The sequence below is a fragment of the Mauremys reevesii genome, linkage group 11 (assembly GCF_016161935.1).
Source record: "Mauremys reevesii isolate NIE-2019 linkage group 11, ASM1616193v1, whole genome shotgun sequence".
Lineage (NCBI taxonomy): Eukaryota > Metazoa > Chordata > Testudines > Geoemydidae > Mauremys > Mauremys reevesii.
In genome coordinates this window covers 8,857,190-8,885,032 of record NC_052633.1, presented here as the reverse complement: position 1 = coordinate 8,885,032, position 27,843 = coordinate 8,857,190, and the positions used below count along the sequence as shown (strand labels likewise).

The following is a 27,843-nucleotide window of genomic DNA, read 5'->3' as shown; positions in this document are numbered from 1 at the left end:
GAACAGATAGAACAAAGCATATATATCATCATCAATTGATTTGAGCTAACAACAATGGGGAGCGAAGATGAAATATTTAGTTTCCACATGGTAAAAGATTATTGTCATTACTTAGGATTTATACTAAAAAAATGAGAAAAAAAACTAAATAAGAAAAGGGAAAGTATCATCTCACATGGCAGCCAACAGCACACATCCTTGTGGCTAAGCCACAGGATTGATCCTACATGGAAAATCATCTTCACCCACTCATCAGTAGCACCAAACTACCCAATTTCTTACTGGTAAATTCTGACTCTTTTGTTTCAGTCACACCAGCTCATCTAAAATAGCTCTGACCTTACACAAAAGTGTTTTATTGAGGCATTTACCAAATCTACAGCCTCCTTCACTTTGAATGAGGATTAGATTTACTGCCTACCCTTGTAATGAGGGGGCTTCGGGTGGGGGAAATCAGACTCTAGGAAAAAAGCAGACAAAACTTAATCTCCCAGTCCTGGCAGATCCTGAAAGGCATTTTGTTTCTGGAAAAGCCCTTGCATGTCCACCTCACATATCTTATCTGGTCCCCCATTAGTGTCCCCTATCCACTCACTCTGTCTCTTCCACCTCTCACTTCCTTTCCTTGTTTCACTTTCCTCATGGAAAATCCCTAGAGTATTTAGAAGACAATGGGAAACTTTTCTAAAGGGTTTTCTGAACCATCACATGCAACTTATTTTTCTTTCTTTCTTTTTTTTAAAACAGTATATTGGTATCTCTATAAGGGTTCACAATTTTTTTATGTCCTTTGTAATTCCGTTATGCAGAAAACAGCACTTCACAGCAACTGGAAGACTCTCCAAATTATTGTCTACTTTGTTCAATGTTTTTCCAATCAGGTAAGGAGGTGGCAAATGGCAGCCTCAGGAGGGTTGGTAATTGGACCCCTTGCATAGCTTAGTCACTAGTTCAAATCTGTAACAGGCTGTCCCGACAGTTACTTGCAAGCTCGTCAGTACCCTATAAGGAATGAACTGATGAGTCAGTGAAGCTTCTAGTGGACAAATGTTCACACTGTGAAAACTACCTCTACAAACAGCACCCCTGTTGGCTGTCTCAGAGAAGCTGCTGACTGAATGGAGTACCTCAAGTACACTTTAAGCCAAGGGTTGGGCAAACTACGGCCCGTGGGCCGCATCAGGCCCGGTTCCTGAGCTCCTGGCCCAGAAGGTTAGTCCCCGGCCCCTCCCCTGCTGTTCCCCCTCCCCCACAGCCTCAGCTCGCTCACTCCACTGCTGGCGCAATGTTCTGGGCAGCAGGGCTGAGAGCTCCTGGGTCAGCGCAGCTGCAGAGCCTGGCCTGACCCAGTGCTCTGAGCTATGTGGTGGCGGCAGCAGTGTGGCCTGAGGCAGCGTGGCCCAGCTGCAGCCAGGCAGTGAAGCTGTAGCGCTGCCAGCCACTGGTGCTCCAGGCAGTGCGGTAAGGGGATAGGGAGTGAGGGGTTGGATAGAGGGCAGGGGTGTGGATGGTAGTAACAGGGGGCTGAATGAGGGCAGGGGTCCCGGGGGCAGTCAGGAAGGAGGGAAGGTTGGATGGGGTGGCAGGGGGCAGTCAGGGGCAGGGGTTCCGGGGGCAGTCAGGGACCAGGGAGAAGGGGTCATTGGATGGGGTAGGGGTTTCAGGGGGGCCATCAGGAATGAGAAGAGAGGTTGGATGGGGCAGCAGGGTCTGGGGGCAGTCAGGGGCCAGGGAGTAGGGGTGTGTGGATAGGGCAGAGGTCCCCGGGGGGAAGCATCAGGAAATGGGGGGGTTGGATGGGGCAGGAGTCCGGGGGGGTTGGGAGCAGATGGGAGGTGGGGGCCGGGCCACAACCCCCTCCCCTAACAGGCCCTCCTTACAATTTATGAAACCCAATGTGGCCCTCAAGACAAAAAATTTGCCTGCCCCTGCTGTAAGCACTAGCGGTGGTCTCTCCAGGGCAGGACTGAGACACATTGGGAGGGGAGCCTGCAGTGCTGTTGCTTGTGAGATCCATGTTCTGGGGTTAATGGAGTTCAACCTTCAATGCTGCTAACTGAACACCCCTCACCTGCTTCAAATTCATGTGCAATAAGGATCAGAATGAGCAACTGAAATGTCTGATGGGGGATTTGTGTGGTCCTAATGCAAAACACAAAGTAATGCACACTTGAAAACAATCCCAACTACATCTACAAAATGATGTTACCACTCAAGAAAGAGACCATGGAGTCACTGTGGATATTTCTCTGAAACCATCCACTCAGTCTGCAGTGGCAGTCAAAAACGCTAACAGAATGTAGGAACCATTAGTAAAGGGTAGATAAGACAGAAAATGTCATGCCACTATATAAATCCATGGTGCACCCACACCTTGAATACCTTATGCAGTTCTGGCTACCTGCCTCAAAAAAGATACATCAGAACTGGAAAAAGTACAGAGAAGGGCAACAAAAATTATTAGTGGTATGGAACAGCTTACATATGAGGAGAGAATAAAAAACTGGGACATTGACTAAGAGGAGATGTGATAGAGGTCTATAAAATCATGGGAAGTGTGGAGAAAGTGAGTATTTTCTCCTTCACATAAGACAAGAAGCAGAAGTCACCCAATGAAATTAATAGGCAACAGATTTAAAACAAACAAACAAACGGAAGTACTTTACCCAACACTCAGTTAACCTGTGGAAATCATTGCCAGGAGACGTGAAGGCTAAAAGTGTAATTGGGTTCAAAAAAGAATCAGGAGAGAATCAAAAGGAAATTAGGTCCATCAATGGCTATTAGTCAACCTGGTCAGAGATGCAACCCCATGCTACGTATGTTCCTAAACATCTGACTGCCATAAGTTGGGACTGGACGACAGGGGATGGATCACTCAATTTCCCTGTTCTCTTCATTTCCTCTGTCAGAAGACAAGATACTGGGTTAGATGGATCGTAGATCTGACCCACCATGCCCATTCTTATGTGATGATAATTTTACTGCATCTTGTTGCACATTTTTCCTTGGGTACTATCACATACACAAGAGCAAACCATACTGTGTAAGGTATAAAGAAATACTTTCAGAATTAAGATACTTTATTGTACGTATATAAAAAACAAAATTGAGGGCTCAGATACAGTTTCATCTTTTCTTTATCCTCAATCCCTTCTCACAGTTAACATGCGAATTTCATGCAACAAGTCTCTGTATGCAGACAACCACGGATGTTTCCTAAGCATTGTAAACTACCTTTGTACAACCACAGCATAAAACAGAGTTACCAGTGCCCATGGCTCCTATTCACCTACTGTAAACTCCGTCACTGAAAAACTATCTTGCTGTTACTTACTTTCTTTTCCTTTCTCTTTGTTTTTTAGCTGTTGTAGTTTCTGTTCTCTATGCTGCTTCTCCAGTTCCTGTTCCTGTCGATGTTGCTCCAACTTTCTCTGGTGCTCCAAGAGCTCCTGCTGATGTTTCATTGCTAGCATTTCCTGTTGCTGCTGTTGAGACGGGAAAGGAAAAAAGAAGTGAATGCACACAGCCTGACCACCCAAAGCCTTCATACCACAATGCACCAAACAGGAACTGTTATAACTTGTTGCTGATGCATTTGAATACATTTAACAAAACAATGAAAGAGCATTTCTCCTTGTGCAAATGGTTCTTGCATTAGGATGGGCAGGTCACTCCACTCATCCTCATTCCAAATTTAAGAGAGAGCACATGCTAAGTTATGGCTAACCTCTTTGGGGATGTGGTACGTCTTGTACCTGGTTTACCCTCTGTGGCCCTGGGCAGGAGCTGGTTACAATCAGAGCCCCTGTACTTAGTGAGCACATGGACCTATTGTCTAAATAGTACTAACTTCTCCAAAAGGGGTGGGGCTATGCTCCTCAAGCCACAGCTGGTTCTACATGGAAGGACGGACAACGATCAGAGCCACCAGAGCTCCAGAAAGGCATTTTTGTCTAAGCCAGTCTCAAAAGCTCCCGGATCTCCCAATGGTGTGGCATGCATCTGCACCACCATCCACACCAGGCTAAAACAACTGTGCTCACAGACTGCTCAATTTCAGGCACTGCAGCAGGTTCTCACTCGTGTCAGGTTGTCACAATCATTTTTAAAATATTTCCCTTTGGAATCATGCCCTAAGGATACATGAATAAACATTTCTTAACTGAGTCCCCTATGTATGTTTAGGTAAATAAACCAACAAACCACTACTGGTACAAAGTTTAGCTTACATCAGTGCATACTGAAGTAACATGCACGGATGAAAGCCCAGTTTTGTGCCGGTGCAGAACATCTGCATTATGGGTGTGCACATCTACATTACAGGCTTGCACAAGGGTAACCAACATCAATGTAATTGCACTGGTGAAAAAACTGCCTAGTTTAGTACTGTCTAGCCATTGTGCATTTTAAATTAACATGTGTGCATTTGTAAATATTACTGATCAACTGAAATGCTGTATAAGAAAATTATTATAACCAAAATAACCACGACTATATTAAGAAAATGTTTTTGAGGTTACAAAATGAGACCCTCACAAATTAGTAAAGTGCCAGAATAAAAGTTGTCTGAGCCCAATGAATTCAAACTCATCCTGGCCACACCCCTCAGAGGTAGATAGAGCTTTGACAAAAGAAGAACTGAGATTCAAGGAGATGAAGGCCAAAATCTGCAAAAATCTCCACTAATTTTGGGTGCCCATCTTGAGACACCAAGACCTAATTTTTCAGAGTATTTAGTGTTTTTAAATGGCCCTTCACATGTTCAAAGTACTGTACTGATATTACATAATTAATCCTCACAACTCCCCTGTGAGGGAGGACGTTAAGTAATATTTAAGTACTATTGCCCCTCTGACTCAAGTGGTTAGCCAATATCCAGGGCCTTGCTGGGCTATTTCAATGAGGAGAGAGATGAGGTGAGTCAGGTGTATTATTTGGTGCACTCCTGTTTAGTTACAAAGACTGTACACTGTTTTCCCTGCACAGTAGAAACAAACAAGAGCAGGCAGTTTCTTACTCTTGGTTTCCAAGTCTGCCCTTCCAGTCAGGTCTATGCCCAAGGATCTCTGTCTCTGCTCACAACTGCTTCTCATGCCTTCTACTGAAGGGCTCCTAACACATACACAACCTGCCAAACAATCCCCTAGTCCCTGCATTTGCAACCAGTTCCAGAGATATGTTCAGAGCACACAGTTTTGCAGCCTGAGCCTGGAAGTCTATACCGCACTGAAAGCCTTGCAGCCCGAGCCAGAGCTGGCTGGCACTGTCCAGCCACGGAGTTTTTTTTAAGCTGGTTAGACATATCCGATAGCAAAGCCAGCATTAGCACTGAGGGCCTCCTGAATCCCTGCATTCCATACCACACAGCCTTACTCCCAGAGGGTCTGACATCCACAGCTCCCACTGATTTCATTTATCACTGTGAGCACTTAACACTTCTGAAAATCAGGTGTTTAAATGTAGACAGCTAGAAGATGACGAACATATAATTAGTGACCATTTGTGAAAGTTTAAGTGATTTGCCCACCATCACATACAAAGTCTCAGCCCAGTGCACCATTTCCTAGGCCAAATGGTATTTTCATGGGACACGAGTATGTCAGCAGCAGGATGAGAATCCATTTAGTATGCTAGCACACTGGGGTGGGTGAATGCACAGTGCTAACATAATGTTCAGAGTTGTAATGGAAAGCCAGGAGCCACCTGCACCAAGCAAAAAAACAGATGAGAAATGACAGTGTTTAGTAGCAAATAACTTGGCCACATGAGAATGGTTTTCCATGGGGCCACAAAAAGGCACCTTCCTCATAACAGTACTAGTCTCCTGCCAAATTTCAAGTTCCCACCGCAAATCCTGGAGATATTAGAACTTTTTAAAAAAAGAAGCTCCACCTAAATATATGAGTTATCATCACTCCTACAATGCTTCCAGATTTCATGTGCATCCTATGTGTCAAGATGGAATGTTTCGCGTAGTTCAGTTATGTATATTATTATGCCGCAGATTACTCAGAGTACAGGAACATGTTTGCTCACTGGCTTGAGTTACCATAATCACAGTACGCCCACCTTGCATTCTTTACCTTGGCAGCTTATAAACTAGCAGATTGATTTTAAGTTGGCACTGTTGACTTTTAAAACCCTTAGTAGACCCTGGCGATAGTTGAGACTTCTTCCTTCAGCCTTGACTTAATGGGTATCTGTGCTCAGATACCACCCACTGTCAAAACTTCCCACCACCCTGTCCTAACTAGGAGGGGACTGGGTCAGAGCTGTGGTAGCTGCTAAGGTCTGGATTTCTAACTTGCCTCCCGCTAAAGAAAAAAAATCTCACTCTCTCTCTCCCCAGTTTTGGAAAGTATCTTAATCCTTTTTAAAATCCAAAAGATGTTTTGCTTATTTATAAAATATGTTTTTGCTATTGTGGCCCTGTATTTATTGCTTTTTTCCTCCCCCCTTTTTTTTTTTTTGCCATCCGTTTTTATTTGTTAAAGTTTTTGATATCTATCTTTTGGGGGTTTTAAGTGGTGCCATTAAGATTTTCAGCACAGTGCGTTTCTGTAAGGGGTACATCATAAATAAAGTTATTATAAAATTCTATATAAGCATGTGGAAAGAAAGGAGTAATGGCTGCATATGCTGCAATCTAACTGGCTAACTACTCAGAGTTTTAAACATTCCTCAATCATTTTTTGATAAAATTTTAAGCATATTAACTACTAAATAATGCAGAACTGCTTACAATTACATTCATTGCAAATACCGTGGTCTATTCATAATGTTCTAGTTCAACCCACTTAAACAACTGAGAGCCATTCAGGATTTAACCACATACAAAAATGAAACCTCCAGAAGCCTTTTCTTTTGTTTTTTAATTAACTAGCTGCATCCACTAACACTTTTCTGTTGGGAGAAAAAAATATTACAGACTTACAACAAGTCCATCACATGGTGGCTATAACCTATCCCCAGAAAGTATGCAAATGAAAAAAATTTTGCACAATTTGTTTAAAAAGGCTTTCTTTTTTTTTAAATGAAATCAGGAGCCTTTCCCCCCCCGCCCCCCCACCTGCAGTCTGCTGGGCTTATCATGTTATGCTTCCTGGAATGGCTTAAATACACAGATGTTTTAGAAGGAACTGTTTCAGAGTAGCAGCCGTGTTAGTCTGTATCCGCAAAAAGAACAGGAGTACTTGTGGCACCTTAAAGACTAACAAATTTATTGTAGCATGAGCTTTCGTGAGCTACAGCTCACTTCTTCGGATGCATAGAATGGAACACACAGACAGGAGATATTTATACATACAGAGAACATGAAAAGGTGGAAGTATGCATAACAACAGGAAAAGTCTAATCAATTGAGATGAGCTCTTATCAGCAGGAGAAAAAAAAACTTTTTGAAGTGATAATTAAGATGGCCAATAGAAGGTGTGAGGAGAACTTAACATAGGGAAATAGATTCAATTAGTGTAATGACCCAACCATTCCCAGTCTTTGTTTAGGCCAGAGTTAATTGTATCTAATTTGCATATTAATTCGAGTTCAGCAGTTTCTCTTTGGAGTCTGTTTTTGAAGTTTTTTTGTTGCAAAATTGCCACCTTCAAGTCTGTCACTGAGTGGTTAGAGAGGTTGAAGTGTTCTCCCACTGGTTTTTGAATGTTATGATTCCTGATGTGTCCATTTATTCTTTTGCGTAGAGACTGTCCGGTTTGGCCAATGTACATGGCAGAGGGGCATTGCTGGCACATGATGGCATATATCACGTTGGTAGATGTGCAGGTGTACGAGCCCCTGATGGCGTGTCTGATGTGATTAGGTCCTATGATGGTGTCACTTCAATGGATATGTGGACAGAGCTGGCATCGGGCTTTGTTGCAAGGAATTGGCCTCCGGGTGGTATCCCACAGTGCACCACTGACCGCTCTGGACAGCAATCTGAACTCGGATGCAGTGGCCAGGTAGACAGGAAAAGCCCCGCGAACTTTTGAATATTTCCTGTTTGCCCAGCGTGGAGCTCCGATCAGCACGTGTGGCGATGCAGTTAAAAATCAAAATAAAGAAAGAGCTCCAGCATGGACCATGCGGATGTGATTGCTGTAAGGGCAGGCAAATCTGTTCTATCAGCGCTCCGTTACAGAAGACGACATTCAAAATCATTTTTAAAAAATCTCCGGACGCCATAGCAGGGACTCAGCGCACTGCTGCGTGACAAGCGTAACGGAAAGCCAAAGAATCAAATGGACGCTCATGGACTGGAGGACTCAAGCTATCCCACAGTTCCTGCAGTCTCCGAAAAGCATTTGCATTCTTGGCTGAGCTCCAAATGCTTCTAGGGTCAAACACAGTATCCGCGGTGGGTCAGGGCATAGCTCGGCAATTTACGCCTCCCCCCCCCACCCCCAGAAGTGAAAGGGGAAACAATCCTCTCTTGACTCTTTTACATGTCACCCTATCTTTACTGAATGCTGCAGATAGACGTGATGCTGCAGCACTCAACACCAACATCCTTGCTCCCCCCCGCCATGGGTGGCTGATGGTACAATATGGCTGATATCCATCGTCATCATCAGCCTATTGCAAAAGGACTGGTAACCATGCCGACTAGCATCAGTTAGGTCGATCAAGGGCGCCTGCTCCTAATTTTTCCTGGTAGATGGTGCAGTATGGTGCAGTATGGCTGGTAACCGTCTTCATCATAGCAACAGGGGGCTGAGCTCCATCAGCCCCCACCCTTCATGTGTAAAGAAAAGATTCAATTGCCGCTGGACTAGCAGCGGGATGCTGGGCTCCTCTCCTCCACACTGCTTAATGTCCTGTCTGGACTATCATAGCAGCTGGAGGCTGCCTTCCACTCATTTCTCACTAACAAGTCACTGTGTCTTATTCCTGCATTCTTTATTACTTCATCACACAAGTGGGGGGACAATGCTACGGTAGCCCAGGAAGGCTGGGGGAAGAATGGAATCAACAGGTGGGGTTGTTGCAGGAGCACCCCCTCTGAATAGCATACAGCTCATAATCTATGCAGGATCTGACACAGAGCAGCTGTGCTCTCTGGTTCTATGATACAGTGGTTCTCTAGTATACTTGCCCATATTCTAGGCAGGACTGATTCTATTTTTAGATACCAAAAAGGAGGGATTGACTCAGGGAGTCATTCCCAATTTTGGCTTTTGCGCCCCTGGCTGATCTCAGCCAGGGGCACTTATGACAGCAGCAAATGGTGCAGTGCAAAAGGACTGGTAACCATGATCATCTTATTACCAATTTATGGTATGGTAGATGGTACAGTATGGCTGGTAACCATCTCTGCTGTCATGCAAAAGCAAAAGCATGCTGCTATGTAGCGCTGCTGAATCGCCTCTGTCAGCGGAATCTAGTACACATACGGTAACAGTCACAAAAGGCAAAACAGGCTCCATGATTGCCATGCTATGGCGTCTGCCAGGGCAATCCAGGGAAAAAAGGCGCGAAATGCTTGTCTGCCGTTGCTTTCCCAGAGGAAGGAGTGACGGACGACATTTACCCAGAACCACCCGCGACAATGATATTTGCCCCATCAGGCACTGGGATCTCAACCCGGAAATTCCAAGGGGCGGGGGAGGCTGCGGGAACTATGGGATAGCTACGGAATAGCTACCCACAGTGCAACGCTCCAGAAATCAACGCTAGCCTCGGACCATGGACGCAGACCACCGATTTAATGTGTTTAGTTTGGCCGCGCGCACTCGATTTTATACAATCTGTTTTGCTAAACCAGTTTATGTAAATTCGGAATAATCCCATAGTGTAGACGTACCCTCTGTTACAGGCAAGTCTACCAATTGCAATTCTGTTAAGTGCACAGTTCTTTTAAAAGAAGTATGTTTTCCTTGCAAAGTAAGAAAAATTAAATATTTGCAAAAAATAAAATGATACAGCAAGGGCAAGCCCCTGCCTTAGGACTAATTCCAGAACATATCGTAATTTGAAGAGTGTCCTGTGAAAAATACAGATACCGTGTTAGTAAGAGTGCAGCAGGGAACATCTGAATGAGGGGCTCTTGCCAAAATCAATATTTGTAAATATGTATAACTATAGGGATTCCTTCATATGCTTCATGTCACTGCTTCTACTATTTGCGAAAAACACACAAATGCTTAACTGTACCTGTAGCTAAAGCTTCGGAGGCTGCACTGGCATTGATTAATGCTAAATGTATTCAGAAAAATGTAGCAGATTTAATGGCATTTATCATTTTACAGCTAAATGTGAAGACAACAGTACAACAAATATCAAACACATTTACTAAAAGACTTTTTTCATTCTCCAATTAATTCAGGTTTATTTAGAAAACAGAGGGGAGCAAACCACAGCTTTTTAAATAAATACATTCTAAACTTATTTTCTTTTCAACTGTATCAAGTAAAGCAGCTAAAATACAATCCCTCAGTCATTACAATAAAAATGGAAACAGAGATACTGCTAATTAAAGCTCTCATTGATATTATTCCCAAAGAAATACAATATAGTCATGGAAACCAAGTGTTACTAAAACTTATATGATAATTAAGAATCAATTTACCACAACAAATGCAACTACATTTCCTAACAACATGGGGCCAGCCACAGACACAAATGGGCCATCATCATGGTAGGGATTAGGCATGTCCATCGGTGATTCCTCGGAGTTTGAAGGTGATTGCCTTCCATACAATCCGGGATCCACAGATCTTGTCACAATTGGTGCAGACATTTCCCAGTGGAAGGGGTGGATCTGGATTGTTGAGTTGGGCTCCAGCATGTTCTTTCCTCCTTTACCACTGTCTCTGTTGGATCTCAAAATACTGGGATCTTTGACACAAGGTCCTTTTCCATTTAGGTCAGTCGAGGGCTTGGGTTTCCCATGAGTTTAATTGCACTTCATCATATTGGCTCTGAGGATGACTTTGAAGCACGTTTTTTGCCCTCCCCTTGTCCATTGGCCATGGCTCAATTGTGAGAACATGATCTGCTTTGGGTGTCGATTTTCAGGCATTCGAAGAACATGATTAGCCCAATGGAGTTAGTGGTGGATGATCATAGCTTCAATGCTGGAGGTTTTGGCTTGGGACAGAACACTAATGTTGGTGTGTCGGTCGTCCACTTGATTTGGAAGATTTTGCAGAAGCACTGTTGATGGTACAGTTAAATAACCTTGAGGTGTCTACTGCACATGACCCAGGTTTCGACACCATACAAGAGAGCAGGGGTAACAACGGCCTGGTACATGAGGAGCTTGGTGTGATTCCTGATGTCATGCTCTTCAAAGACACATTTTCTCAAGTGTCCAAAAGCAGCACTGGTGCATTGAAGGTGGTGTTGAATTTCCTCATCAATGTCAGCTTTCTGAGACAGATAGCCGCTGAGGTAAAGAAAGTGCCTGACATTCTCCAGGGTCCCTTTACTGACCTGAATTACAGGAGTATGATTCTGGTGATTTGAATCCTGTTGGTGGAGTACCTTAGTTTTCTTGGTGTTGATTGTGATGCTGAGTTGGCTGTAGGACTCAGAGAAAGCGTTGATTCTTTTTTGAAGACCTTCTTTTAAGTGGGCACACAGGGCACAGTCGTCTGCATATTGGAGTTCAATGGCTGATTTAGTCTTTGTTTTGGATCGGAGACAATTGAGGTTGAAGAACTTGCCATCCAATCTGTATTGGACGTCAAGTCCGGAGGGGAACTTGTCAGAGGTGAGGAATAGGATGACAGCAAGGAAAATGGAGAAAAGGGTTGGAGCAATGAGACAGCCTTGCCTAACTCCTGTCTTGAATAGGAAGGGGTCCATTTTGGATCCATTGAAGATAACTGTCACAGACATGTTGCCGAGAAGGAGTCAAAGGATGGCAACAAATTTTGGCGGGCATACAAATGTAATGACAATTCTCCAGAGTCTCACTATTGATGGAGTCATCTGCTTTCGTGAAGTCAATGAAAACCACGTACAGAGGTTGATGTTGCTTGCGGCACTTTTCTTGAAGTTGGTGGGCAGAGAAGATCATGTCAGTGGTACTCTGAGATCATCTGAATCCGCACTACAATTCTGGGAGCATTTTCTTGGCCAAGGGGAGCAGCCAGCTGAGGAGAATTCTCGCAAGAATCTTTCCGGAGGTGGACAACAGGGTAATTCCTCAATAGTTTCCACAATCTAAATTTGTCTCCCTTCTTGAAGATGGTCACAATCATGGCATCTCCAAGATCTGTATGGATTTCTTCTGAATTCCAAGTCTTGAGGATTAAGGTGTGAAGCTGGTGAGCCTGTTCGCCTCCTCCTTTCAAGATTTCAGTGGAGATTCCATCAGGTCCAGATGCCTTATTGTTCATGTGTTTGATGGCTTTCTTTACCTCAACGAACATTGGTGGGATTCTGAGGTCATCCTTGATAGGATGCTGAGGGATTAAGTCAAAGGGCAACATTGAAGTCACGATTCAGAAGGTCTTTGAAGTATTCTTTCCAACATGCATTGGTAGATTCATTCTCCCTGAGAAGGTTCGCTCCATCCTTGGATCGGAGTGGGGTTAGCCTTGGGGAACTATAAAGGGCTTTGGTGGTGTTCAAAAATTCTCACGTCTTGGGTGTTGGATCTTCTTTGCTTTGCTCTCCCACTACTTGTTCTTCATTTCACAGGTTTTCCTTTGAACTTCAGCTTTGAGTTGATGGTGGAAGTATTGCTTCTGCTTGGAACTGATGTCATTCTGCCAACCACAGAAGGCCTTGTGCTTATGGTCGATGGATTTCCTCATAGGTCTCATCAAACCAGTCTCGGTGCTTCTTGGTTGAGAAGCCCAGTGTTCCTTCACATGCAGCGTGGGCGGCAAATTTGAATACTTTCTAGTGATCTTTGGGGCTCTCCATCTCAGTTTTGATATTCATCAGTTACTTGGGGAGGCACTGCTGGAAAAGGTCAAGTTTAGTTGGTCTTTAAGACTCTCGGCATTGACCTTCCATCTAGCTGATTTCTTCTGCGTTTGTCATTTTGGTGTGAATTTGATGTAAGTGATACAGCAGATAAGGCAATGTTCCTCAGTCATCGCTTTGGTGATGTAAACGTCTTCACAATCACGGACAATGACAGTCAATCAGATGCCAATGCTTCTATCACATGTTCCCAAAGTATCTTCTACTTATTCTCTTGGTGGAAACATGTTGTGTGATAATTAGATCGTATTCCACGCATTTGGTCAGGAGAATTCTGTTGAAATTGATCTTGCCCTCTCTTTCCTTTCTGATTGTGCCATTCCAAAACGCGTTAAAATTACCAAGTCGTATGAGATTCTCCTCTTTGGGGATGGTGGAGAGAATTTGGACAAAGTTGGCGTAAAATCCTTCTTTGGTTTCATCATCAGCGTCAACGGTTGGAGCGTATGCACAGATGAGTTGCATGTTGATTTTGGCAAATTTAACATGGAGGGTCATGATGCTAACTGGTAATTCCAAGAGCTAGTTGACTATTCATTTTTGATAGCAAAACCAACATTGTAGATTTGTCATCTGCTACTTTCCAGAAAAAAGTGTAACCACCACCTTGTCACAATTGGTGCAGACATTTCCCAGTGGAAGGGATGGATCTGGATTCAAACATTCCAGGGTCCAAATTTCATTGTCAAGTTTTGACCACAGTAAGGTGATCCCTCTGGACATTGTTATCCAGTCGGGGGGGAGACAAGGCAGACTGTGTTTAGGGCACCTTTTCTAGCCCTCTCCCATGCGAGGTGAGCAGAGTGGATCCTAAAAGGGGCTGCTCAGTCATGGTTGTAGCTGCCAAGTTGCAGTCCTGCCTCTGTCCAAATGCATAAATAACCATCTGACAGCCGCTGCCTACATGCCGGTCTGTGACCAGGGGCTTCTGGTGATAACTGTCTTGCTGCACCTACCCTTCCCCCAGCCACAAAAACAGACCCAGAGCTAGCTCCCTCCTACCCACAATTTCAGGCAAGTTCCTTCACTTCCAAGATATTTATAACCTCCTATTTACAACCTTTCCCGTTGACAGCTTTCTGAAAGGTGCTTTAATTTTTTGTTTTCTAAAATTTGGTCAAACTGGGTAAAATTTTCAAAAGCACTTAAGACATTTAGCGACCTACTTCCCAATTCATTTTCACCTAGGTACTTTTGAAAAATTACCCACTGAAATTAGTTGAAGGATGTGTAAAACTACCTGTAGCCAGAGAACTTAGTACTGCCTATGTATCTGAGGAGGATCACGTGCATGGTTTATTTTAGCAGAGATTTACAGTAAATTACACTCAACGCATTTGTTTCAGATTCTTGGTTACTATAATCTGAAATAAATTTAACTTCTGTGAAGACATAAAACCTCTTAATTTGGGTCAATCAGTCCCTGTGACCACCATACACCGTTCAAACTGCTGAACAAAGGGCTGCAGCATGACTGGAACGTACTCTGATCCTGACCAGACAAGGCACTCCGTGCTTCTCTGTACCTATCCTAGATACAGTTCCTAATCCACTTGGCAATCATGTAACTGGGGTAAGTATGAAGAATAAGTATATTGTTTTGGAATACTGAATAGGATAGAAATTGAGAAAGTGCTACAATCTCTCCTCCTTTCCTAGCTGAGGACACTAACAGGACTATAGAACTATATGTAGACTTGGAAGGATTTTAATTTTATCAGTAAATGTCGGTAAATGTTCATTTCACCGTACACACACACACAAACTGATAAAATAAATATTACCATGCATAATAATCACCATTTAAAGATAGGCAAAGTAAGAAAAATGCTTTTTTGAAAATTTACTAGATTTTAACATGTGATGTTGGGAGTTTGTGTTTTAACCGTTATAAAGCTTTAATATTTTGAATGATTAAATAACTACTGTCTGACCCTCTCCATAATTTTGCTCAACTGTGAATATTTAAATTGATAAAAAGAGACAAAAATGCTCAAAAATAATCAAGATTATCAGTCAAAATTATAAAACAATAATCGAATTCTGCCAAACAGAACTATATTAAAAAAATGATACTCAAGGAGGAATTTTCAAAAGCACAAAATTGTAAAGATGAAACTTTGCAAAACAACAAACTATATTGATTGAAGGGGAACTATTTGTACACAGGGTGATTTCTAAGTAGACGTTTTATTTTGTTTTGTTTTTTTAAGGATTTCAGCATTGCCTATTAGCTGCTTTGACTTCTTATTTCAAGTTTCCACTTCCTTGTTTACTGAATTGTCAAGCTATAAGCTCTGATTTCAGGAACCTTTTAGATGACTCTTCCACCACTTGTTTTAATTTAATTTTACGATGGATCTCTTCAAGGGCACAGGATGCTAGGTTGAGGTAACTGGCTGAACTGGCAGAAAGAGAAAGTGTTATGAATGTGAGAGGTTTTCAGAGAGAGAGAGACACAGACAGACAGAAAGAAAAGGTTCCCCAAAAAGTAGACTGAAAATACAGTGCAGAACACCAGTTTTTTCACCTTCTGTGATGGAGTAATACCAGAACGTACATTCACTGTGCTTCTCATCTCAGACAGGCAGTAGGGTAGCCAACCTGGTACCAGGAGTCTGCAACCAGCCCTTCTTCTCTCCAGCGGGAAACCACTCTATCCCAGTTGAAAGCTTCCAGAGCTGGAGAATAAATTTGCTTAGACAGACCCACATTTGTCTAGCTAGTTACTGTGCCTGAGTCCATTCACCCAGGGGAGAACCCTTCAGTCACAGTACAAGCTGGTGTAACCATATCACCAAGACCAATTATCAAGTAAGATAAATGGTTTTCTTCTGCAATATGGCAATCCTCAGTATACAGAATGGGTCTGACTAGCAGTGATAATACTCAGGAGGAAAAGGAGAACTAGAGGTAAAAGCTCAGAGGCTCTGCATAGGTAAAAGAAGAGGAACTAGGGAATATAGAGGATGTGAGTGAGGGGAGATTGCTCGGAACCCCCTTTTCAAGGAGAGACTTCTAGGGCTGCTGGGTTACAATGGCTCTTAAGAACTCCTTATCAAAAGCTGTGTCAACTGACCGGCAGATCTAACTGGTTGTGTCCAGAGGAAGTGTGAATTGAGTGCCAAGTGGCTGCCCAACAAAGTGGAGCTGCCCACTTGTCAGCTTAGACATTAAACCAGCATGGCACAGCAGACCTAGAGGTATAGGAGGCACAGATGTTGAGACCTAAATGAGTTTTTTTTCTCATCATGCCCATCCATCTTCTGATAAAGAAGATGAGTCTCTAGAGAGTGACACTGGCATCCAGAGGCAGGTCTGAGGGCTTGGAATGGTCAATCCACTGTGGACTGGGCCAGCCAAACATTATGGAAGGCAGGATCTAGCATGCAGATTCTGTGGAGGTGCTTGGGAAGAGCTGACGGGGCCAAACACCAGATCTTGTCCCCGGTGGAGGAAGGAAAGATGCAATTGGGAGCATGCTGCTGGTTCAATGAGCCCCACTGAAGGGGGGGGGAGAGAAGCGAGTACGGCAATGTTTACCAGGTGCTCCAGCACTATGGTGACTGAGTACGGCATATAAGAAGTTAAGTAGGCTTCATAGCAGGATCAGTTAGTTTTGTGAGGTGGGAGACTCCTCAGAAGCATTCTCTTGGGACTTTCAAAAAAGTGAGAAGGAAAGAGCTGAAGGAGAGGAAATATATCATTTATTACCCTGGGAGAAGTGAAAAGGTCCCCAAAGACAATGGAGGAGATGGCCAGAGAGACCCAGTGGTGAGAGAGCAAGAAATACCCTTGTTTGGCTGTTTCTTGGACACAGAGGAAAAGGAGCATCCCAGAGGGGAGAAGATGCTAAAGGTGAATGTCTGGTTGATATAAGCTATGGTCTCTGAGTAGAACACTTCATCCAATGAGAAAAGAGCCCAAGGAGAGATTGGATCTCTCCTGTGTCCATAAAGCTCAGATTAGTCCTCCTGTGCCTTATCTTTCCAATACCCAGCATTGGCAAATGAACTGCTGAAGCATGATGCAAGCAACCATTTCAGCTCTAATTCTGCTTCCTCTTGACCTGGCTGCAGCATCACTGTACAAGGCGGTGGTCAGGAGCAGGATGAAGTAGTGCTGTTCTTTGCAGATGTCTGTGATGAAGAAATTTGACCTACTTTTGCAACATATTTGAAGAAAATTTTGTGCATCAAAAATGAATTTAAATGTTTTATGTGAATATTCACTATAATTTGAATGTTCACCCATGCACATATCAGGCGCATTAATTTAAAGGTAACATACTGCACCATTACAAACTGAATAAATTCATTTGTTTTACAGACTGATCACATTTCAACCAAGAAAAGTAAATGTAGAAAATTCTCATGTAACATTATTGTTGACATTTTAACAAGTCAGGTTATTCAAAATTATGGTTTCCATTCAAATGCTAACTCTGTTCCCTTTCGTGATTTTTGTAAACAGATTGCAAAGTTGCTATGGGACCCATAAGTTTGAATTTATTGAATTTTGTGCATGTCAAATTTCAACAATAGCATTTCATTAATGGATGTTTTGTTTTGCTTTCTTTTTATTTTCCAGTGGTGGCATTTTTTATTTCCTTTCAGTTAATATATTTAAAATTTATTTCATAAAGTTAAGAAATTAGATAAAAGATTTGAGTTGAAAATTCACGAGAATTGCAACGTACTCTTTTTCTAATCTTCCTTATTCTAAAATCCCAGTACACATGAAGAGATACCAATATATACATATTATATACAATATAAACATAATGCATAATGTTCAGATTTGGACGGGAGACAAGTTGATGCTATAATGACCAAACACTCCATAAATCACGCTGTAACTGACACAAAACACAAGGAAAATTCAAATATATTTTGGGTAAAGAAGCTTTTCTATCTCCTATTAACTGACTAGTGAACTGCCTTTTCTCTACATATTTTCTAGATAGTCTTGTGAATACTTGCAAAGAAACACCATTCTAACCTCAAATAGCACTGGGTAGCAAACGAAAAACAATGCTGAACAGAAATTTCATACAATATCAGGGTTGGAAGGGACCTCAGGAGGTCATCTAGTCCAACCCCCTGCTCAAAGCAGGACCAATTCCCAACTAAATCATCCCAGCCATGTCAAGCCTGACCTTAAAAAACCTCTAAGGAAGGAGATTCCACCACCTCCCTAGGGAACCCATTCCAGTTCTTCACCACCCTCCTAGTGAAATATTTTTTCCTAATATCCAATCTAAACCTCCCCCACTGCAACCTGAGACCATTACTCTTTGTTCTGTCATCTGGTACCACTGAGAACTGGCTAGATCCATCCTCTTTGGAATCTCCTTTCAGGTAGTTGAAAGCAGCTATCCAATCCCCCCTCATTCTTCTCTTCTGCAGACTAAACAATCCCAGTTCCCTCAGCCTCTCCTCACAAGTCATGTGCTCCAGCCCCCTAATCATTTATTTTGGGCAAGGAGGGCTCAAGGAAAAACTTGAGGCATCTGAGATATCATGTGCAAGCTGAAAGTTCTGATTTCTTCTTTGTATTATAAATCAGACATGTCTGCAAAATCTGAAATTTAATATTCTTGAAAAAAATTGGGAGCCAAAACTTCACAAATTAATGACCTCTAATTTATACAGTGTGCAGTAGTAACATGAGCTGTAGCAGCAAGTATCTGAGAACTGGTCAAGATATCATGGTATGATCACCAGTAACTACACTGAGTACCATTAGGTTGTTTTATGATATTGGATTTTATTCAGACATCAGTTCATGTTATTACTATGCATAGCTTATTGACCTTTCTATCTGAAAGCAGCAACACATCTTTGGGAGATAAAAATAGAGCCTGTTCTGTCAGTATTAGTCTTGTTTGATGTCTGTAAGTAAAAGGTTTTGGCCTTTGGGGACATGGGAAATTACCCTTTCCCTGAAAAAGAAAGTGCCCTGGGCCTGCAAAGGCTTACACACACGTTTAACTTTACTTATTGTGAATAGTCCCATTGTTACTCACCATGCGTAAAGCAAGGGACCTGAGTAAGTTTTTGCATGATCAGGGCTTAAGTCTTTAAAATGGTCTAAAAACACTGGACTCAGTTGCTTTTAACAGAAAAACCAATGGAGACCCCTGAAACAGAAAAAGCAGGAGGCTAAAATTACTGTAATCTCCACCCCTCCCCCGAGCATGCGGTAACCCATTTAAATATTAACAAGGCACAAAACATGGAGTCTGCTATAGCCCACCACTAAACCTTCAGGTGCAACTTTTTAGACCAATAATATTGTCATCACAAGATGCATTGCCCACTATTGCACACCTGTAATATTACTACATTTTGTTATGTCTAACCTTCAAACTATAAACACTGCTGTGCAAATGACCAAATGAAAATGTAAAGAGAATGGCTAGTAGGCAGTTATCAACTCGAGTTAACAGTTTTGAACGCTGTAGGAGATATATAAACCTGCTTTGTGAAATTCCTAAAATGGTCTCTAGATCTCTCTCTTCACATCTCTTCTTATCGTAAGTTTGCAGTTACACTAGTGGATATTAGCATTATTGCATTTTCAAATATATGTAGGTGGTCATATACAAATATTCACTCAATTCACAGATGTATGCCTTTAGAACAGAACACAAGTGATCAGCCTGACAGCACTAAAAATGAAAGTCCTCCATTCATGAAATAGGTACAAATAAGAATAGCAGCAGTGCTAGCAGTTCTACGTGACCTATCAGGAACACCTCTTGGAAAGAGAACAGCTCAGTTTCACTAGCCACTGAATAATTTGGATGTCCACAAGGATAACAAATAATGGCAGTTATGGTGCTGGTTTTATTATGTGGACACTTTTCTATTAGGAAAGTAACAGGCCATCACCACATTTCACGGAGGCCACTAAAAAGCCATCAGAGTATACTAACTTTTAGTATAAATTAATTCTATGGACTCTCTTGTATGCACAGAGTAGAAAAAGTACCCATGTGTGTCAAAGGCTGTAGGGAAAAAGCATAGCTTTATTTGAGAAACAATATGGGACTATACAATTGAAACTTTCATCACAATGTGTACACACAAGAAGGCAAAGTTATGTGCAATTTCCTGACTTGTAGATGTTTACCTGTCTCTTTCCCATAACATCTTCTGTCCCACCATTAAAACAACAGTTTTGTGCATTTCATTTAGTGCTAATGGAAGTGCCAGTCTAACAGCAACTGAAAGCAAAGTCCTCAGCATACCCAAAAACCAGATACAGTGCAGCGTGGACAGTGACTGTGCAAGCTTCCTGATATTGTGATACCAAAATGCCTGAACCCTGACCTGGAGAGCCCAGCTGTATGGGAGAAAGGATAAGAGAAACAGTGTCCATTCAGTCCTCTGGTAAACCCACCGATAAACACATAAGTTAATGCTAAATGTGGTGGGTTTTGTAGGATAAACACCTGTGTCCTAAAACCAGACAGACTCCTCAATCATGTCACTTAGGCCACTGATTAAAATGTAAATAGCAACAGCTTTGGGTCACTACCAATCAAGTTTGGATTGGAATTGGAGACTGAAAAGTGAAAAGCTCAGCACCAAGTCCTTCATAGACAAAGTCTAAACAAAATTTCCACTGGAGTTAGTGGAAAGACACTGATTTCATGGAGAGCTGGATTGGGTCCCAAGTCCCCATTCACATTCCTGTTATTCTTATGGTTTGGTTGTTTGTGTTTAGTGAAGTAGATTAGTGAGGACTACAAATGTTGTTACACTGCTCGCAAAGCATGTTTATGTGGATAATCCATCTCCTTAATGTATCCATTTACCATCACTTTACAGATACAAACATTTCTCTCTGCAGCAAGCCCTCAGCAGCCTCAGGAGCCATCAGCAGAGAACAGCCTTTAACTTGCTTTCTTGAACTGCTTTCAGATGTCAAGTTTTAGCAATTTGTGAAGCTTCACGGTAGTTGTGAAAGACAGTTTTCTATATTTCCATATGGTGTGAAGCCTTCATAAGGCTGAGTTTATTTTCTCTAAACATGTTTGGGTTTTCTCATTACTCTGTGTATGCAGTGATCTTGCTTCCCTGGTAAGCAGAACTCCTTAACAGCACCCATTCTACTTTCCCACCACAAATATTATTTCTTTCAGATTCTAGTCCTCTAGTTTTCATGATCTTTGTATTGGCTGGACTTATGCAGAGACCAATTCTTCCAGAGAGCTAAGACTAAATACTTTAAAAGCAATCAGCTGCTGCCACTGTTTTGTATTAAAGCAACAATTGTCAGCTGGGGTGGGGGAGGAAGGAAGGGGTCATGAATACACAACCACACTCTTTTCCTTTATGGCTGGATCAGAGGATGGGCCTGAGACTCTTAGGCTGTAACATGAAGTCATGTTCTGGAAAAGGTTGAGTGTTGAGACTTAAAGGGGCACTGACAATTTAAAAATGAAAAGAAAAAAATCACTTCTACAATACTTTTTAAAACCAATTCTTGTTAAAAATAACACCTAAAATTACTATAAAGTGATTTATTAGAGACAAAAACCTCCTTCCCCCGGTTTGTTCAGGCTGTATTTTTAACAGCATTTTGTGTATAGTCTGTCTCTCTCTCTCTCTTTTAGTGTCAGTCATTTTTTCCCCTGTTTTGTGCAGGTCTTTCACACAGCAATAGCAGAGAGAAACACGCATGACAGAAAATGGAAAATGTGATTGCCAAACCGCAGAAATTGACAGGAGTGGGCTCAGGGACTACTTTTTGAAATGACTAGAACTCAAGTTAACATGTCCTTTTAAATATATACAGAACTATTTGCTGTAAATTTATAGTAACGGGACTGTATATATTTCTTTTAAAAGACATGGTAGCCTCCAATTTTCAAGTTATAAAAAGCTACTTAAGAAATCTATCCAAAATGTATTTAGTTCTCTAGGTATATCCATATACACCTATATAATATTTACTGTGGTTAATGTTTAGCCATTCAGTATCTGTTGGCACTGAAACTACTCACCAGCTACAAGGGCAATAATGCAATGCTATTTTAAGTTACATTACTTGCCAATACAAACATGTAATGCAATATCTATTATTTATGTACTACTGTAATTGTACACTCTGCTTTGCAGTATCCAAAATATGCTAAGCAAAGTTCTTGCCTGCAAAGATTTGTAGTAATCTAAGGCGGGGTGGCCAACCTGAGCCTAAGAAGGAGCCAGAATTTACCAATGTGCATTGCCAAAGAGCCACGGTAATACCTCAGCAGCCCCCCATCAACTCCCTCCCACCCCGCTCCCAACACCTCTCACCCAGCAGCAGCCCTGCGGATCAGTGCCTCCCCACCTCTCCCCTCCCAATGAGCTGTTTCCTGGTGTACAGGAGGCTGGGGGGGGGGGGGGGGAGAAGCAAGGTCACGGCAGGCTCAGAGCAGGGCCTGTGGCAGAGCCAGGGGCTGAGCAGTGAGCACCCTCCCCCCCCCCGCCCCCGGCACACTGGAAAGTTGGCGTCTCAAGCTCCAGCCCCGGAGTTGGTGCCTATACAAGGAGCTGCATATTAACTTCTGAAGAGCCGCATGTGGCTCCGGAGCCACAGGTTGGCCACCCCTGATCTAAGGCATAACTAGATAAAATACAGCAGAGAGGCATGTGGATATTATTGCCCATATACCCAAAGAGACATAAGCAGTAAGTATACACATGCATACACTTACTAGTATGCCTGTCATTTAATTTAATGGAAAAGCACAGGAGAGCTAAATTCATAAATTGTAGATACTTATGTCACAAATATCGTACAGGAAAGCAGAAGTGTTTTCCCCCCTCCAAAAGATAGCGTCCTAACACACCCACAGGGTACAATAGAATGAATAATACTAGAGACCTTGATCATTTGGGGGGAATTCATGACCAGCTAGGACGACTTAATCCAGCCCATTGTTATTCTCAGGACGGCCACAGCTCAGTAGTTACTTACAGAAAATAAAATTACATGAAATACTAAAATGTACTTCTGAACGTAGTTAACTTGAAAACTGGAAAGAAAACCTCAAAAGTAGATTCAAAGCCATGATTATCTCCTCCCTGCACAGAAAGATATGCAACATAATTTCATGGATTTCTGCCTGTCCGTATTGCAAGCTTTATAATATTTAAACATCTGTCCATTCAAAATGAGTGTTTTTCCCTACAATATTTCAAAGGCTTCATTGCGAGTAAATCCATGCTTAGTTATTTTTAAGAAGTGTATTTTGTACCTGCATCTGACATAATAGTCAAAAATAAAACAAAACTAATCAGTTGCCCAGCCTTCTAGAACAGAAGAAGGTATTTTCAGTCTATCTGATTATATTTTTATTGAAAACTTCCTATCTGCATAATTACATAATCAATCAAATAAGTGCTTTTTCTATCAATCCATAGGATGTGCCACCATAATGTTTAATATGCACAGTTTTTCTGGTAATATTTCTAAACTTCCTGCAATAAACTGGTAGTGTTTGCTTTAAATACTGACTCCTGTTAGTAGTAGTTGATCCTGCTGGTACAGGGTTAAGTGGGCTTTGCTGATTTACCCAGACGGGCAACTTATTAACCCACTACAATGTAAGAAAACCCGTTATTGTGGCACAGGTGGGCCCTGGAGTTTTTATAGCATGCAGGGGGAGAGGGGGGGAGAGGCTCAGAAAGAAATAGGTTGAGAACCCCTGCACTAATAGAACCTAAAAGTCACGAAAAACCAAAGTTAAGTGTGAACATGCAACCCTTTCTTACTGTTTCTGCTTCTGTTTGTGGTCTCTTCAAACCCTCCACCTCTGTGCAGTTAGAAACATAACACCTAAGCTGAAGGTTGGAAAAATAGACCTTTCATCTAATTTCAACATATTTTGTAAATCATTCAGATCCAGCACTTTTTCCAGCATTGAATAGAGACACCCCACAGTCCCAAGCCCAAGAGTCTACTTGGTAATTCTGAATTCCCAAGTGGAAGGTGAGAAAGTGTTGTGCTCTTAGGAATAAGCAAGAAATAGGAAGGGCTGACTCTTCCTTCTGTATGGAACAAAGTATTTACTTATCACATGCATGTGGTCCAATTTGAGGAGACCTTTTATCTCAGTAGAACACAATCCAGAGTGATATCAAAATCTTCCCATTCCGTATTGATCTGATGTGTGTCTTGGTCTCTCTAAATTATGCGAGTGAGCCTAATAAGTTTGGGCATGGCCAGCCTTCTTTCTTTAAAAAACTAATATAGCTTTTTAATTTTCATTTTTAAGGCCCATGTTGTATTACATTGACTGAAACATTTATTTTGTCTCATGGATATAAGAATAGGAAGAGTCTGAATGATAAAGAAGATCCTCTGCAAAAAACATTATTTGCATTCATATTATCTTGCAAATCCAGGAAAGAGACAATTGCTAAATGTGTCTGTTAAGCTGAATTAAGAAAGCGATAAAATTAACACCAAAAGTAGGATGATGTGGCAGATGATGTGAATGAGCAAGTATCTCATACTTTGCTTGCTCCATTGAAATGGAATAGATTTTAAGGCCAGAAGTCACTATTATGATAATCTTGTCTGATCTCCTGCAATAACATCCTACATCCAGTTCAGTGACTTGTGGCTGAACTACTTGTCTATCTTTTAGAAAGATGTCTTGGTTTAATGAGTACAAGTGACGGAGAAATCAACACATGCTTTAGTAATCTGTTTCAATGGTTAATAATCCTTTCTGAGAATAACCTTCGCCTTATTTTTACTTGAAACATCACATGCACCAAGGCGGCCTGTCAGCGTTTGATTCTGGGATCTTTCACACCCTCTGTGAAGAACCATTCTGCTATACCAACAAGACACTTAAACAAAAGTTTCCACAAGGCCCAATGGAAATCTGAACTGAGGACCCTAGTTTACAAGGCCAATGCTCTAACCTATGAGCTATGGAACAATTTAAGGACCTCTGAACTAGCTTGTTGAGGTTTTACTCTAACATTAAACATGTTGAAAATAGAGACTTCTACAATTCTATAATCTCTTGAATAATATGATACCATAAAACATAGGGTATATCTCCATTTTGAGCTGGAGGTGTAAATTCCAGCTCAAATGGACATATTCGCTGATAGAGCTAACATGCTAAACACAGAGAGATGCCACAGTGATGCAAGCAGTGGGAAGGGCTAGCCACCCAAATACACGCTTAGTATCTCGGACAGGTACGAATTCAGAATGGCTAGCCTCTGCCCCCCACAGCCACACTCTCTTGTTAGTGTACTAGCTCAGTCAGAGTGGGTATGTCCACTCAAACTGGAATTTACACTTCCAGCTCACAGTGCAGACATACTCATAGCAAACAATGCTAACTTATGCTCGGAACGCCTAACGGTCATGCCACAAATCAGATATGTCTACAGTGCAAAAGGTTCAGTCACTAGAGCAAACAAGAAGGGTCATAAAGGGAATCTCTACCTGGACCTGACTAGAACTTTCATTATGCAGCCAAAGATATAGTTATGCACACACATGGACAGCAGACCCTTCCTTACACACTACAGTTTAACAGAGCTCTCTTGCACATGCTAAGCATCTGATTTTCAAATCAAAACTTATTTCCTCTGAAAAAAGGACGGGCACCAGCCCTTCAGTCAGGGCTATTTCTATGCCAAGTTTTACCTTTCAGCTCACAGCTAGCTTCCCTGTTTTGGCTGCAAGATTGTTTTGTTTGCTTTATTTAAAAAAAAAAATGGGATGAGCATTCCCCCCCCACAAATGTCCTATACTCCAAAACAGCTCAACAATAATAAAAATAAATTGCAACCACTACCGCTATCTTTGGGCAGAGATCAAGCATGAGGTTGTGTGTTTCATTCAAGAGCTTGAATGAAAACTCATAACTCTAATGGTGGTTGGAATAAATACAGCTGCCAGTTTTCCAAGGTTAATTCACCCAGTCATTTTATTAAATATCAAGTATTTTTAAATGTAGGTTGAATTATTAACAATGCAATAAAAACATGCCAAAACTGAAAATAATGATTATGACATTAGTATAGTTTGGTTTCAATGAACTAGCTTTTTCAATCTGTGCTCAATTTTTCTTTATAATGTAGACTTTTATTGAAGTCATAAACACAAATTGTATACAAATCAGATGATGCACTTTTTCAAGATACAGTCAATATATATATTAATTTTGGAGGTTCCATGTGATATGTTGTTGTTTTTAAGATCATTATTAATGACCTTATAATTAAGTTACTAGCAGGAATGTCTCCGCACCTGACAACCACCATACCTTTTGTACAGTTCAGAATGAATAGCATTTTTCATGCTCAGAAACCGGAGTGCACTTTTAAGTCTGTGCTGAAGGTCAGTACTGTGGTACTGACAGTACCATTATTTAACATTTACATTGTGGTAACACCCAAAGGCAACAAACACCCAGATTAGGCCCTACTGTGCTAGACACGGTACATACACATGTTAAATGACAGTCCCTGCCCTAAAGAGATTACGTTCTTAAAACCACACACACGCATGCACAGTGCTGATGAGCCACACAATAGCTGGCACTAAATCTTCAGTTTCTTAAGTATTATTGCTGACAACTTAAGTCAATTATGTTACAATGGACAGTAATTATCACAGGCCTTTTCTACTGTTTAGAAAGTCTGTAAATATAATATAGTACTTAACCTTTAAAAAGAAAGGTTGTATATGAAAAAAAGTTATATAAGATTCAGGGTCCAATCACTTTTTAATGTTACATCAACATTTACCCTGTGCCGTTCTAACTCCCCTTTGAGAGGAAAGCACATTCGCAATTCTGAAAACTGATGTTACCATAGCAATACTCTGTTACTCTGAATATTTATATAATGTTTAACATTTTCACTGTGCAACAGCAATCTTCCAAACCGTACCTCCTACTTCCATTTGTTATGTTAGCTTTCATTCTGTTTGACAGAGCAGTTTAAAACATTAGGGCAGAGGTTAACATGCACTTAATATTGAAAGTCACACCCCACACACTCCTCCTTCCCCCCTCTCTCCCCCACCCCCTTCCCAACCCTGCATGTGCTTTTGTGCAGCTCTGGAGGAGATAATATCCAGAGGACTGCTTTAGAACTTGCAGATGTGCAATGGACAACGTGTGCACTCCATTCTAACAGCAAATTTGTAACATTAATCAAATTAATTAATTAATGCTCCTCTATTCAGCACCCCTTATTCAGGCTGAGTTTCCTCTGCAGTTAATAGGAAATATGATCCACCATTATAAAAGCACCACATTTGTGCTAGGCTTTGCTAAAATACCAAAGTGCACACAGTCCCTACCTCAAAGAGATTACAAGCCATAGGAAGATAAACTGCAATGACTACCCCTGAATATAGACTCTAATATCCCAATCTCAGATGTTTACCCTTCGTTTAACTTTCCTCCAGAATGTTACAAATATTGGCTATATAAAGCATCCATCAGGTGAGAATGATTTTGGAATCATATCACATACACACTATTTTCCCTCAACCTAACACTTATGGTCACTAACTTATAAGTGCACTTTTACATTTAGATATTAGGCAGAACAGTAACATCGGTCTCCTACAAGTTCTATTCTCAATAGCCATATCAGCAATAAAAGGGGATCTCTCTCTCTCTCTTTATTTAGGCCAAGATTTTTCAAAAATGAAATCCTAAATGCAGGCTCCTAAATCCACACTTAGGCCTCTATATAAGTGGGTTGATGGGAGTAGTTGGGCAGTTCAGCACTTTTGAAAGTCAGGCCACTTATTTAGGTGCCTAGATAAGGACCTAGGAGACTGGAATCTAAATTTAATCTCTCATTGTTAAAAATTTGGTACTTGGTTCTCTGTATCAAACCTACAGATATGGCTCTC

At 41.6% G+C, this 27,843-nt stretch overlaps 1 protein-coding gene across 13 annotated transcripts in view; it reads right to left on the bottom strand.

Annotated features, from left to right (window-relative positions):
• HDAC4 (histone deacetylase 4) overlaps positions 1–27,843 on the bottom strand; it is a 428,940-nt gene that overhangs the window by 180,690 nt on the left and 220,407 nt on the right. For all 13 annotated transcript variants that reach the window (XM_039494525.1, XM_039494524.1, XM_039494513.1 and 10 more), the window contains one exon: positions 3,338–3,488. In XM_039494525.1, coding sequence (XP_039350459.1) covers positions 3,338–3,488 — 151 coding nt within the window. The remainder of the gene's footprint in view (positions 1–3,337; positions 3,489–27,843) is intronic.